Source organism: Pongo abelii, chromosome 10 (assembly GCF_028885655.2).
Source record: "Pongo abelii isolate AG06213 chromosome 10, NHGRI_mPonAbe1-v2.0_pri, whole genome shotgun sequence".
Lineage (NCBI taxonomy): Eukaryota > Metazoa > Chordata > Mammalia > Primates > Hominidae > Pongo > Pongo abelii.
The window spans coordinates 30,681,756-30,696,578 of record NC_071995.2 but is presented as its reverse complement, the minus strand read 5'-3'; the positions used below and the strand labels follow the sequence as shown (position 1 = coordinate 30,696,578).

At 35.2% G+C, this 14,823-nt stretch overlaps 1 protein-coding gene across 1 annotated transcript in view; it reads left to right on the top strand.

Annotated features, from left to right (window-relative positions):
- The first annotated feature begins 224 nt into the window (after positions 1 to 224).
- Positions 225 to 14,823, top strand: part of ERGIC2 (ERGIC and golgi 2) — a 40,549-nt gene continuing 25,950 nt past the window's right edge. Inside the window, exons 1-5 of the mRNA XM_024256751.3 lie at positions 225 to 347; positions 9,811 to 9,953; positions 11,248 to 11,356; positions 13,185 to 13,231; positions 14,521 to 14,591. Coding sequence (XP_024112519.1) covers positions 9,848 to 9,953; positions 11,248 to 11,356; positions 13,185 to 13,231; positions 14,521 to 14,591 — 333 coding nt within the window. The 5' untranslated portion in view covers positions 225 to 347; positions 9,811 to 9,847. The remainder of the gene's footprint in view (positions 348 to 9,810; positions 9,954 to 11,247; positions 11,357 to 13,184; positions 13,232 to 14,520; positions 14,592 to 14,823) is intronic.

Here is a 14,823-nt window from a genome sequence, read left to right as displayed (position 1 = left end):
AAATACGGTGTGAAGGGCTGAGATTCGTTCTGCAGTCTCAAAGTGTTAGTCGGAAAGTAACTCCTCCCTTCCCATAGAAACAGAACCCGACTGACGGCGCGATTACACCTAAAACAAGTTGCAACCTCATTTCCGTGTAGGCACGCCTCTTTTATCTTAACCACGCCTCTTCATTCTCTAAGCACTCCGTAAGCAAAGGGAATATCGCGAGATCTCTACATTGTCTCTCTTCTGACGTTTTCAGCTGTGATAGTCGCTTTTGTTCTCGCGATATTTCCGGGTACGCGGGAGCCCCGGCGACCCGGGCTTCTGTGAAACATGGCGGTAGGCTGGGACCATAACACAAGGTAAAATACTGAAACCCCCCTGGGTGCTGTTCCCTCGGTTGTTCCAGGGCTGCTTAGGGCGTAAATGCAATTGAGGGAACTGGGAGCCTGTCATGGGCTTGGCTTCCTGTCTTCATTGATCTCTGGAGAGCGGGTCAGACGGAGAAGCCGCTCCACCTCCCCCGGGGGCGTTACTGGCAGGACCCTAGGCAACGATGCTACTGGGAGCTTCCCTTTGCCAGGTCCGGGTGCTTGTGTGCTATCTTGCAACTCAAAGGAGTTCAGATGCTTCCTCGATCGCACCTGATTCTGACCCTTTGCTTCTCACAGTGCCCGGTTCCCAGGTGGTTTGTCCAGTCCGCAGGCGAGTAGGATCCCAATCGGTCGAGTCCCAGTCCTCCCGGATGTCAGACTTCCTACCCCCATTCAGACAAATACCACATTCGTGGCAGCACGTTGCCCTCTGTCTCTTTTTTAAGAGCCTTGGCCTTGCCCGGAAGGAGTTTCGCACAGTGCTTCGGAAAATGAGAAGGGGGCAGGGGAGGGCGAGATGCTGAGAGACAGATTCGACTGTCACTACTTTTCCTCGGCGCAGGAAACCCTCCGAAGGCAACGTGTCAACTCGTGGTGGAGAATAGCCTTGGTTATCTGTAGTATATAGAGTTGACAGGTCGTTGTTTGAGAAAACACGTTTAAATAACTTTTATATTTTAGTGCCCCCGAGACTTAAAGACAAAGTGACATAATAGCTGTTAAAATTTTGCCAGACTGGTTTTCAGAAGCAATGAAAGTTACAGTTAAAAACAGGATTTATTCATTTGAAGTTGTAATTCAGTATTTCAGTTAATTGCCTAGCCTGATACATTGGACTCTAGTGTACAGCAATTATAAAGAATGAGCCTGGCTTGTTCGCTGAAAAAAGACTTATGGTTATTTACCTAATTTGTTTGTTGATATCTTTAAGTTGCTGTAATTATGCCAGTTCTAGTGGAAAACATGAGGAAAAAAATTCTGATTTTTTTGGGAGGGTGGGGGTTGGCGGTGCAGGGATGGATAGAGAGAGGAGGATTTTTTTTTTTTTTTAAATGATAGTGAACTTTAGTATACAGTTGCGTGTTATAATGGCTTCCTGGTACAAATCATAAAAATATGTCAGGTTTGAAAGATCTCTCAAAGGAAATCAGGCCTAGTCTGGAACAACAAGAGTTAGGGAAACAACAACAACCCACACATTTCCTTTCTTTGGGGATTGAAGATTTAAGTGAAAGAAATGGCTATTTTTTTTTTCTTTACCAGAAGTTACTTTTAGGCAGTCAGTGCCTGCTAAAAATCCTATTTAATAGTTTCCCAATATTTATTATAGTTCTGCCTCTTAATGTCATAGTGGTCAAATTATTTAACCTCTCTGTGCCTTAGTTCCTTCATCGGCCAAATGAAATAATGATACCTAACTCATAGGAAGGTTGTGAGGATTGAATGTGTTGAAACATACAAAGCATTTAGAACAATACCTGGCACACAGTAAACACTCAATGCATGTTAGCTCTTGTTATTTTTTATTTTCATTTTCTAACATCTGTAGTTACAAATGTTGCCTTGTTACTTAGTCAAAATGTAGACTGAAGAAGATACTGTTTAAAATAATATCTTTCTGAACCCCATATAGATTAAACACTCTGATTGGTGTGGTTAATGTGTCCTTAAACTCTCATCTTCCAGTTGCTTGTTTTCTTAAATTATTATCCTCTTTTAATGACTAAAGCATAAGTTCTTCCTTTCTATTGCTCTATATAGTCACGTTGTAGTGTGGCTCAGATCTACCCTCTGAGTGCCTTGTTAACCCCCATACTCTTTGCTTTACAATACATTCCTTCTATTGTAAATATATTTCATGTGTCCCTGACCTTTTCCTTAATACTTTTTAACTTTAATTTTCTATACTTTTATTGAGAGCTACTATAGTCTAGTTGTTCTTTGAGGAGGATTATACTTGTCCTTGCTTCACATAGCTACTAGGCACTTTTGAGATTATTCTGTTATCACTCTATAGTCTCTCTTAACTTTTAGTCTATCAGTTTATGCCATCCTAACTTTAGGAGATTATCAACTAACCTCACATACTGTCCCACTTTCCTCAAAGACTTTAACAACTAAATCTCAAATATCCTACAAATCTTTGCTTTTTTTCAGAGAATTAGAAATAGATATTACAGGCCTCATTTTTATCTTGATTAACACTGTGAGGTAGCCATTATGTCCTGCTGCCCATCTTTTAAAATAAAATTATAGAGAGAGGATTCTGAGAAGTTGAGGATCTTTCCACACTTGTCGCACAACTAGTAAGTGCCTAGGTAATCAGCGTTTTCTGATTATAAACTCACATTTATATTGTCTTCCTTGGCTTCCAAGTAAACCTTTCTGTCACTTAGAATGTCATTAGGTTTATTTGAATTATGTTGGGGTAAACAAACATAATATTTAACTCTGTTGTAAAGGGCCAAATTTTAAGGTAAAAATAAGTACAATTCAGGGGGTTGAGGGGTTGCTATCTAGTATTTGTAAAGTAAAGCTAAGCTATCTTATAAAATGTTTTTTATTGTAAAGTATTCTAATGCAATATAATCAAGTAATTTAAAATTACAGATAGGTTGTAGTTTTACCTTTTATTTCTGATATTCAGCGATGGCCTGAATTATATCGCCTGTATTAGTTTCCTGGGGCTGCTGTAACAACTTACCATAAACTGGGAGGCTTAAAACACAGGAAATTTATTCTCTCACAGTTCTGGAGGCTAGAAGTCTGAAATCAAGGTGTCAGCAAGACTTGAAGACTCTAGGAAAGAATCCTTCTTTGACTCTTCCTGGCTTCTGGGCAATCCTTGCTATGCCTGGGTTTGTAGACACATCACTGTAGTCTCTGCCTTTGTCTTCACATGGCATTTTCCCTTGTTTCTGTGTGTCTTCAAACGGCCTTCTTAAAAGGACACCAGTCATCAGATTTTGGAGCACCCTGATCCAGTATGATCTCATCTTAATTAGTTATATCTGAAAGACCCAAATATTTCCAAATAAGGCCCATTCATAGATACCAGAGGTTGAGACTTCAACATATCTTGTTCAACATATCAACTTGTGAGTTGACACAGTTCATACTGCAACTTGGCCATACGTATTAACCAATTTTTCTCATATTGCCAAATATATATTAAAAATAGAAGTTAACTCAAAACTTGGGTAGCAGGAAATAACTTTTGTCTTCATTATTCTTTGGAGAAGTAATTAAACTTAATTGAGCAGACTATAAAAGGTTCATGAATTCTGTATTTTAATTTTGGTAAAGCATCTAATAGTCTCATTATATTCAGATGGATACAATGATGAAATATAGGCTGTGTGACTTTACTTACAGTGAGTGTTGATAATGTCTGTGTTCCAACCTGAAAGGGAGTCTCTTATGTCTTAGGAAGTTTTTCAAAATACAGTCACCCCTCCATATCTGTGGATTCTGCATCTGTGGACTCAACCAGTTGCAGATTGAAAATATTCAAGAAGGAAAAATTGCATGCCTACTGAACAAGTATTGTGTCTGTATTGAATATTTACAGACTTCTTTCTTTTCATTATTTCCTAAACACTACAACTATTTACATAGCATTTACATTATATTAGGTTTTATAAGTAGTCTAAAGATTATTTAAAGTATACAATAGGATGTACATAGGTTATATGCAAAAACACCATTTTATGTCAGGGACTTGAGCATCTGAGAATTTTGATATCCAAGGGAGGTCCTGGAACCAATACCCCATGGATACTGAGGGACAACTGTCTTGTCTTAGCTCCAGCTGTTATCAGTGACTTTCTGGAGTTTATTTGTGTTTGTTTTGTTTTTTAATATTCAAGACAGTTTAAGGAGAGACATCAAAGAAAACAGACATAGTACTGGAGATTGTCAAGGCATGAATAGCAGCACCAACCAGTGGGCAAAGGAATCTTGTGTAACGGCTTCTAACTAGATTTTGTGGACCAATACAAAAAAATGTATATCTATTTGAGAGGGGCGGGCGGTGTGGACAGGGAAAAGGGCTGGGTATAAAAACTGACCTAGAATTACATTTTTTAATTTTGCTGAATAAAGACATCCAAAAACAAAACAACCTGTGTTATATCTGTTTTTATCATTTCATAAAGGAAAGGCTGTTTTGACACAAAATGGAAGAAAATAATCTCAGAATAAAGGACACATTTTAAAATGGAATAAATTTAGCTTTAAAAGTTCTTTTCTACATTGTCCATGACTAGAAAATTTTGTCACAGAACAGCAGTGACTTCTGGCAAGCGTTGATGATCTGAGGTATTTCCAAACGCATTTTTGAAAATGGCTTACCACACTGAGTAGAGAGGCAAATAGAGTGGGAATGGGAGCAATGAAATTGGGTATCTGGTAGGATTTAAAGGATTTGAGAACACCAGTGAAAATGGAGAGCAGATTTATCTTAGGAAAGAGCTTGAAGGGTAGTTCTTACTCGGGGAGGTAAATGTGTTTTGGATTTTAGAGGTGGAACAGTTTTAAGGGTTGACCTTGCTCATGGGTGGCTTTCCATAGAATTAAGATGGAGGTCACAGGAGTAGAAGCGCTGTTAAGCTTACATGGTAAAAAGGTTTTATTGTGAATGAATGCTATAGGATGAATGCCATCAGAGCATGAATTCCAAAGGATGATAATGGAGTGGGGGAGAAGCATATTGAATGATCTGGGTGCTGAAGTCATTAAGCAAATTATGAATATATTCAGACGTTAGTGGAATATAGCAACAAGTACGGAAGTGAGAGTCAGTGTGTACTGTGGTTTGGAGCATAGTTTCAAGTTCTACCACCTGCTGTGTAGCCTGGGAAAATTATTTGACAGTTCTGTGCCTCATTTCCTCCCCAAAAGTGGGATTAAAAATAGTACCTGCTTCATAGAGTCATTTACAAGATTAAATGAATTAATGCCTAAAGAGCTACAAATAATACATAGCACAAAACATGAGAGATGGTTGAGAAATATGGTAAAACATGATACTTCTGTAACCTGTGAGTCTCAGAAATGACTAAGGATTGGAATGGAACTGCTGCCAATAGAAAGTCAGGTTTTATAAAGAGAGCAGATAGAGCAATTTCTTTTAGAAAAGGTAGAAGTTATTGGATACCTTGTTTATGCCAGACAGTGACTTTTACAGTAGGTTGGCAAGTATGCAAAATGGAATGAATTTCTTGGAGGTAGGTTAGTGCTGAGCTTTCAGGAATGGGACTGGTGGAGTAGCTGAGGGGCAAGGTGCTCCATTCTAGAGTGATATCCCCTGGAAAACAGGGATGGAGGAAGCTAGAGATGGGTAGGGAACTACATGATATAGTCCAGCTAGACTTTCAAGGGAGGAGTGTTGAATAGGTTGTATGTATTATTAGGAGATTTGTAAAACTAACTGCTTGCCGTATCTTTATGCTTGTATATAAATTAAAAGAGCATTTAGAAAGCTCATTATACAAATATAACATTATATAAACTTTTAGAAATATAATTCACTGTTTTATTCATTTGTTTAACAGTGCTATACTGACTATGTGATGGCCACTGTTCTAGGTCCTGGGACAGTAGACAACAGGAAAATCCTTCTTGTGGATCTTATTTTTATGTATTTACTTACCTAAGTATGACATACTGCTGTGATTTGAAAGATGTGCTACTGTGGTGTTTCTGGGAAAATTTCCTTCCTTCCTTTTCTCAATAAATATTGAATACCTGTTTGCTAGGCATTGGAGATACAAAGATCAAGTTAGACATGGTTCCTGCTCTAACAATCCAGTGGAGGAAACAGAAAAAGAAGCAATTAGAAATAGTGTGATAAAGGTACAACGTTCTAGAAGCAGATAGACTTTGAAGGCCATGGAAAGTTTTTTTGTTCCCCCTGCTCGCTCAAGGTAGAGATGAGTAGACTGGGCCTTGAAGAGTAAGTAGGAGTTAGTCAAATGTAGACGTGGGGTAGGGGGAAGAAAAAATATTTCTGGCAGAGAGAATAGCATATTTAAGGAATTGAAAGTGATTTAATATGGTTGGAACGTAGACTGTGAGTGATTGGGTTTGAAGAGAGGTTAGCAGGACCTGGTTTTTGAAGGGCTTTGTAAAACATGTTAGGATAGAATCCAAGCTCTTAAGTGTAGTGGGAAGGGAAGTTTTACAAAGATTTGAAGAGAAATATCAGATTTATGTATTAAAAAGATAATTTATCATTATAGTATATAGAGAGAATTGGAAGGTTGAAGATTAGAGGTTGTTGAAGCAATGTAGTGATAGATTGTGGCAGTTGGTACTAGAAACATACTTGGACATAAGGAATTTCTCAGTGGGCCTGAAGAAGAGAAGACAGGCAGATTTAAGAGAAATTTAGAAATAGCTGAAGTCTAAGGATATGAACCATGTTTCTGGCTTGTGTAGTTGGGCTTATGGTGTTATCATTAAGATAGGAGATACAGGAGGAACAATTTTTAGAGGGTGAAGTATTCATTTTTGGACTTGTTGAGTCTGAATTGTGTTTGGAATGTCCAAATGAAAAGGTAACAGAAGGCAAGGGGTTATACATATCTGCAGAGAGATCTGGGCAGAGAATCAAGATTTGGGATAAATCAACATGCAGATTGAAATGGAAGGAGTGGGCAATCATTTGGGGAAGGTGTGGAGGTTAAGGGGGGGACCTAGGGCAGAATCTTGAGAGAAAGATGAATTTGCACAGTAAGCCATAGAGGGTCTTCCAGGTAGAATGAAAACTGGGGATGTGATATCACTTAAGTCAAGGTAAGAGAATGTTTCAAGAAGAAAAAGAAGTGATAAGCAGTGTATTTTCTCAGAGGTGCAGTTAGATAAGAACTGAGGAGTGTCTGTCAGTTAGTACTAAGGAAGTTAATTACCTTGCTCAGAGCAAATTTAGTTAAGAGGTGAGAGTTGGGTGAGGAAGTAGTCACAGTAGATGAACGGGGACAACTCATTCTTTTAAGTTGGCTGTAGGTGTGCTGCCAGAGATGTATTGTTGGAGTTGGACTTGAGTTTAAGGGAGAGTTCTGTTTTAAAGAGAAGAGACATACAGATATTTAATATTTTACCCAAATCAGAAAGAGTGGAAATTGAAAGATTGAAAAAGGGTCAGTTTTTGTGCAGTTACTACTAAAAAGGTACAGAAAATAAATTTGATTATCAGAGCTAAACAAGCTTAGCGGGCATGGCATATACATAACAAACATTCAGAAGCTTAATTTATCGATGGAAATACCAGTTTTATAACTGACATGGGGGTCAGAAAACTGTCATCTGTTTTGTCTATGACATCTGTTTTTTTCTTTAGAATACTAAGTGCATGAGAAAAAAATTGTAATTTGAAGGCTGCTTTGTGAGTGTGGAACCAGCAAGGGAAGTTTAGTTGGATGGTTTTAATGGCAGAGGAAATCAACATATTAATGCTTTCAACTCTACTGTAGAGTAGTAGCTCCCTGCTGGTCTGATAAGTAGTGTTCCTGGTCAGAGCTTCTTTCTTTTAGACAGTATTCATGTTTACTGCCAGTTTTTTATTCTCTGGCCCTTCTTTTTCTTTATGAATGTTCTTTCTTTTGCCTATTGTTTTTATATTAATCCTACCCATTAGATTTCAGACCCAAAGTCTGTCTGCTCTCTTCCAGAGACATTATTTCTCTTATAGTGACTTCTGCAACTGTACAATTTATTCTGTGTTGATTTTATTAATAAGCCTTGATTACTGGGAATTCTTTATAATATTACCTATAGTATTATTTATAAATCAGTCATAAAAATTATGTAAATATCTAAGAATTCAGTTATTTGATTGGCTTTATAACATTTTTAGATGTAGATGACATACTGATAAAAAGGGAATAGCAAGCAGCCAATTTTTAAATAATGTTTTGATTATAAAAATAGATAACGTGAAATCTGAAGTTATATGTAAAGGCAATTAAAATTCATGATCTACTTTTAACATTTTTGTGTATAGATGTTCAGTTTTGTTTCTTATATATCTTTTCCTGTCTCCCATAAAATTAGGACCCATGTGACCTTCTAGTCTTTTCTTATTGTATCAGTATAATGACTATTTTCTTATGTCATTTTTTTTTTTTTTTAAATAAAAGAATTTCAGGCCAGGTGTGGTAGCTCACACCTATAATCCCAGCACTTTTTTTCAGAGGCCGAGGTGGGTGGAAGGCTTCAGCCGAGGAGTTTGAGGCCCAGCCTGGGCAACAAGGTGAAACTCCGTCTCTACAAAAAATACAAAAATTAGCTGGGGATGGAGGTGCATGCCTATAGTCCTAGCTATTTGGGAGGCTGAGGTGAGGAGGATCACTTGAGCCAGGGAGGCTGAGATTGTGGTGAGCTGAGATCACGCCACTGCACTCCAACCTGGGTGACAGAGCAAGATCCTGTCTCAAAAAAAAAAAAAAAGGTTTTCAATGGCTACATAAAAATGCTTCACCTTAATTTGTACATTGGATACCATGGGTTTGTTTCTTTCTTCAATATTTAAAAATAACACTGTGAGAAATATCCTCATAATCAAATTTTGGTTAAAACCGCAGGTTATTGTCATAGGATACATTCCTCAATGGGCATTTACTTAGAAGAAGAGTGGTAAATTTCTTCTTCTTCTTCTTCTTCTTTTTCTTCTTCTCCCTTCTCCCGCTTTTTCCCGCCTTTTCCTGCCTTCTCCCGCCTTCTTTTTTCTTCTTCTATTATTATTATTATTATTATTATTATTATTATTATTATTATTTGAGATGGAGTCTCACTCTGTAACCCAGACTGCAGTGCAGTGGCATGATCTTGGCTTACTGCAACCTCCACCTTCCAGGTTCAAGCGATTCTCCTGCCTCAGCCTCCTAGGCAGCTGGGACTACAGGCACGTGCCACCACACCTGGCTAATTTTTTGTATTTTTAGTAGAGACGGGGTTTTGCCATGTTGGCCAGACTGGTCTCTCAAACTCCTGACCTCAGGTGATCTACCCGCCTCAGCCTCCCAAAGTGCTGGGATTACAGGCGTGAGTGACCACGCCCTGCCTATATTCTTGTTAGTAATGTATGAGCAGGCCATTTTACTTCACTGTCATTCATTATTAGAAGTGTATTATTTTTATATAGTTTTCAATTTAATAGAAAACGTTATCTTAATTTTTATATTTAGACATTATTCATGTGATTGAATTACTTTTCACTTTTTTCTTGCTATTTAATGTGTTTCTGTACTTAAATTGCCTTCCATTAGTAGTTTTTGTCAGGGCATGAATAGGGAAAGGACTAGTGTGGATAAATACTATGCTTTTTATTTTTAAGGGGGGATGAGAATGTTAAGTTGTTTTAAGGACATTTGTCAGTTATCTTAAATTTAAAGAAACCTTTTTATCTCTTTAAAGGATTCATTTATTCATTAATTTATTTTTTCCTTAGCATGACTATATGAAGGAAGAGGAAGGTTTTCCTGAAGATGAGGCGACTGAATCGGAAAAAAACTTTAAGTTTGGTAAAAGAGTTGGATGCCTTTCCGAAGGTTCCTGAGAGCTATGTAGAGACTTCAGCCAGTGGAGGTACAGGTGAGTATCAGTTAACATTAAAAGTTCTGTAGTAAGTACAACTTCTGCGTGATCCAGTCAACAACATATAGAAATTTAGCCATGAGGAAGAATTTATCAATGAATTCTGCAGTAACTTCGTAACTTGTCTGTCTTCATGCCACTCTGTTGGCTCTCATTAATATTCTCTACAGCCTCCAACTCAGTGCCATCTGTGCCTTTGGCAGTGTTTATTAAAACATTAATACATTAAACCAATGTTACTGCTTTGCTGCCCTTTCCTAAATATGTGACCTTGAGGAAGTTATTCAAATCTGTCTGTCTTAGTTTCTTCCATGAAATAGGGATCATACTAGTATTTACCTCCTAGGGGTTATGATACTGTTAATATTTTCATAAAATGCTTAGACCCAGTGCCTGGTACAGATAAAAGTATCTGTTAAGTAAAATAAATAATGAAATATATAAGAAAAATGTGTGACTATAACAATATTCAGTATAATTTCTTTCCCCATGAAGAGCTAGTAAAATAATGTATTTCACTTAAGGTTGACATTTTATTTGGTAAAATGGGTAATAAGTTGCTTACTATTTCTGATCCACTTGTGATTAAGTTTTGTTAATGAAAATAGTGCAAGTTCTTGCAAAATCTATTTTAAGTATTTTGCCTTAGTATATAATAGATTTTCTTTTTGTCAGATCTTTTACTCAGTTCTGTGAATGAGGTGATATATTTAGGAGATTGCAAAGTAGAAGAGAGTTTTGTTAGCTATTTAGAGATGTTATTGAGTTTCTGGTACACAGATTATTGTGGTTTCTCAGGATCTAAGAAATTAGGCTCCTTTTTGTTTGTTTTAAATTGGGCTTATAGCCCAATTTATATACATTTATATACAAATTATATTTATAGACATGGATGCATTTTTAATAATGAAGCAACTGTTTTCAAATTTGTACTATAAGGCATGCTTACTTTCATCATTTATCCTATCTGTGACACTGCTTTATATAAGGAATACAAATTTTGTCAACTCTACTTAGAGATGCCCTTAAAATTGGAGAAATAAAATGCTTTCTTAGTAATGCAAATGTTTATGTTCATATTTGTATGTATTAAACCTTAACTTTTGAGCTGTATTAGAAAAAATGCATAATAAACATTTTGAATAAAAACCTTCTATAGTATGCATTCAAATGGAAGTTACATTATTAGGCTTTTTCTTTTGAAAATTTAATCTCACTTAAATTAGTTTCCTGTTCTTTGCTTTTTTTAATTGTTTTAATTCTGTTTTTCTTTTGTTGTTGGATTTCCCAGTTTCTCTAATAGCATTTACAACTATGGCTTTATTAACCATAATGGAATTCTCAGTATATCAAGATACATGGATGAAGTATGAATACGAAGTAGACAAGGATTTTTCTAGGTAATCATTTTTTTTCTTCTTGGAATACCTTTAGATTCAAATTGTTTTAAAAAGAGCATACCTTTTAAAAAAGAAAAAGTCTAACCTTCTAGATTTGGTTTGGTTTAGTTCTGAAGAAATAGTCCTGAAAAATTCTCATTAATTGCATGCATTAAGTGAAACCTTTTAGAATCATTTAAATAGTGGTTGAATTCTAAAACTGAGGTTCTTTGATTTAGCATGCTTTGTTTCAAAAAGTTAGGGGAATATTTTTCCTTAGATATGTATATTGTGGAAATGTTTAATATTTGAAACTGGTTGAAATACCTCACTGATATCTGTGTGAGCTGGAAAATAAATTGTCTAAGGATACATTGTATACCCTTATGACTTGATGTCTATATAAATTATACCTAAGCTAAATGTTTATGTAAATAAGATTACTTTTAAACTTTTGAAAATATAGTACCTTAATTATACACTTTACATCTATTCGTTTGTATTGTTTGGATTTCTTCAATGGAATGAAGATAATAGGTTTATAATATTAAGATTGCACCAAATAGGAAGACACATTTAGTTTTCAATTACAATCCAGGTTTGCCATTTACATAATTTTAGGGAAGTTACTAAATCTGTACCTGTATATGCTTCAGTTTCCTTTTTTGTAAAGTACAGACAGCAATTATAGTATCTTCCTCAAGAGGTTTATGAGAATTAAATTAGTCAACATTTGTAAATTGCTGTGTAACCTTGGGCAGGTCACACCACTGACTTCTTTTGGACTTCAGTTTCTTCATCTCTAATGTATTATTCAGGATAGTATTGGTTTTCAAAGAATTTGTTGTTGTTTTCAGCACCAATGCAATACTTCATTTTTTTCCAAATGAAGTCTTATGTATTACATAGTTCGCCACATAAGCATGGTGAGGATATGCAGAAGTTTGTCTACTTGGCCTACTCCTGGTTCCTATGTCCTGAGCCTAAACTCCTGGGTTATTTGGAGCACAGTTTGAACTCTAGATGACTTTAAGACTTCATGAAGGTCTAAAAATCTGTAATTCCTATTTTAAATCAGATGAAAATTATTACACAGAAAAAGTTATCATAGAAAGCACAGGACTGAATTTGATCATAGCCAGTCTATTATTCACAATGCTTCATTCTGGTATTCAAAAATTGCTTTGATCTAATCATTTGAAAATGAAAGGCCATGAAAAAATTTAAGCATCAGGTGATTTACTTTTGGTAGTTTGGTTGCATTTATCCTGAGTTACATAGACCTAGTTTCCAGTATGCCACTTTAATGGTGATGTGATCTTAAGCCAGGTATTTACACTACCCTGAACACCAGTGGTTTACTTGAAAATCTGTGAAGCCATCCATTTATAGCTCCATGATATAGAATAAAGAAGATAATATTTGTAGAACGTCTAGCATCATGCTTAATATATGGTGTTTGATAAACAGAGAAGAAAGACAATTCCTAATTCTTGATTTTGAGAGTTTTACATTCCTAAAAGAACATTCTATCAAAAGTTTATGTAAATAGAGGTTAAGAGGTTAAGACTTTTTTCTGAGTTGCTTAGAGTTATTGATTATAGAGTTGCCATTATTAAAGGATACTGTGTTCAAAACCTGTGAAGTCAGAAAGGCTTTTGGAATAAGGGCAAAATAGAACTTGTAATTTAAAGAGCCTTTGTTTTGGCCGTGAGAAATGCAATTCAAGTTCTACTCGACATAATTTATTCTGCTTGAAATCCAAGTTTTTAATAGATCAGTTGATTTATATTTCTCATGTTTGGCTAATTAATTGGTAGGTACTAATGTTTAATATTTTGTCTTTCAGCAAATTGAGAATTAATATAGATATTACTGTTGCCATGAAGTGTCAATGTAAGTACACCTTCACTTGCTGAATCCACATGTACATTATGGTTCAAACAATTGCCAATCAAAAATAAAAATCACTGGTTGTACTTAACTTTATTTTTCCTTTATAATATTTTAAAGTTTTACTGTGGTATTATTTAATAATGCAAATTGTTTTACTCCTCAGCTTATATTCTTCAAGTTTCTTTTCCATAAAGAGAAGAGATAAAACTTTCACATTAGTATAATTAAAAGAAAGTTGGAGGAAATGTTTGTGAATCAGCATTCTAGTTTTTGTACATCCTTTCTGTCTTTTTTTGTTTGGAGTACTAGCTTTTATACCCATGTTTCACAAGCTTATCCTTGTGTCCCTGTTTCAGTTTACCACCCTTTATGTTTACTCTTGCGTAAAAAAAATTTAAAAAATAACAGATCCAGTTATTTTAAGTTAATGGTGATAGGTTACCCTTTTCTTTTTTCTTCACTGGACTCACTTGGTTATACTAGTAGAAGTGGAAAAATGCTAATATGCCAGATAGTGAATGTTTGAATCAATACTGTTTTCAAAAATAAGGATGCTTTTGCATGAAAAATATTTTATGAGTTACTGCTTAAAAATTACAGACCAAGAACTCAGAGAAAATTTTTACGTTTTTAAAAGTATGAAATAATTTTACCCAATTAATTAGAGGTTATTTTCTGTGAGATTCCATCTCAGAATGACCTTGAATCTCTGTCTTTTCAATATATTTTTCCTTATGTTAGTGGTTTTAAGAGATTAAAAAAATACTTTATTTTTAAACTTGTAGTTAGTGGTAATTCTGAATATATGATATTCTGCCTTATTTTGAATGTTTAAATACTGTTAAATTTTAGCCTTTTCCGAATAAAATTTCCTATTTCTTGATTTGTAGCGTTGCTTTAAGATTTCTTTTAATCTCTAAAAATATTTCTTGGAATTAATATTTTGTTCAGCAGCCACTTAGTACTTGTGATTAGGTTCTTGCCGATATTTGCAAAGCTCTTCAATTCAGTGACGCTTATCCTTTTTAAATGAGATCTTGAATTATCTTTTTTTTTTTTTATTGGGTAAGAAGTAGAAAAAACATTATTACATTTTGGAATAATCTCCACCAAAGCTATATAAGGCTACTGTTTTAGCTTTTGGACAAATATATCGGAAGTACATAGATGGTGAGGTTTTTTTTTTTTTGCTTGGTGAGTTTTCTGTTAGTTGGCTTAATTTGTTTATATTGGGGATGGTTTGCCTCCAAGCATAGAATGTAAAACTTCTAATTCTTTTTTATATGCAGATGTTGGAGCGGATGTATTGGATTTAGCAGAAACAATGGTTGCATCTGCAGATGGTCTAGTTTATGAACCAGTAAGTTTGATTCACATGGTTTTTTGAAATACACGGGTTGAGGAATTGTACCCTTGAAGACAGTTTTGATGGTTGCTTTTAGTTTTGTCTGAAATAGTTTTTAGTATAATTCTTTTATTTCAAAAGTAATCCATATTCTTTGTAATAAATTTAGGGGGAAAAACAGAAAAGTTATGTTATATACCAAAATCTTGAGGTGACCATTATTAACATTTTGGATGTATTTTGGATG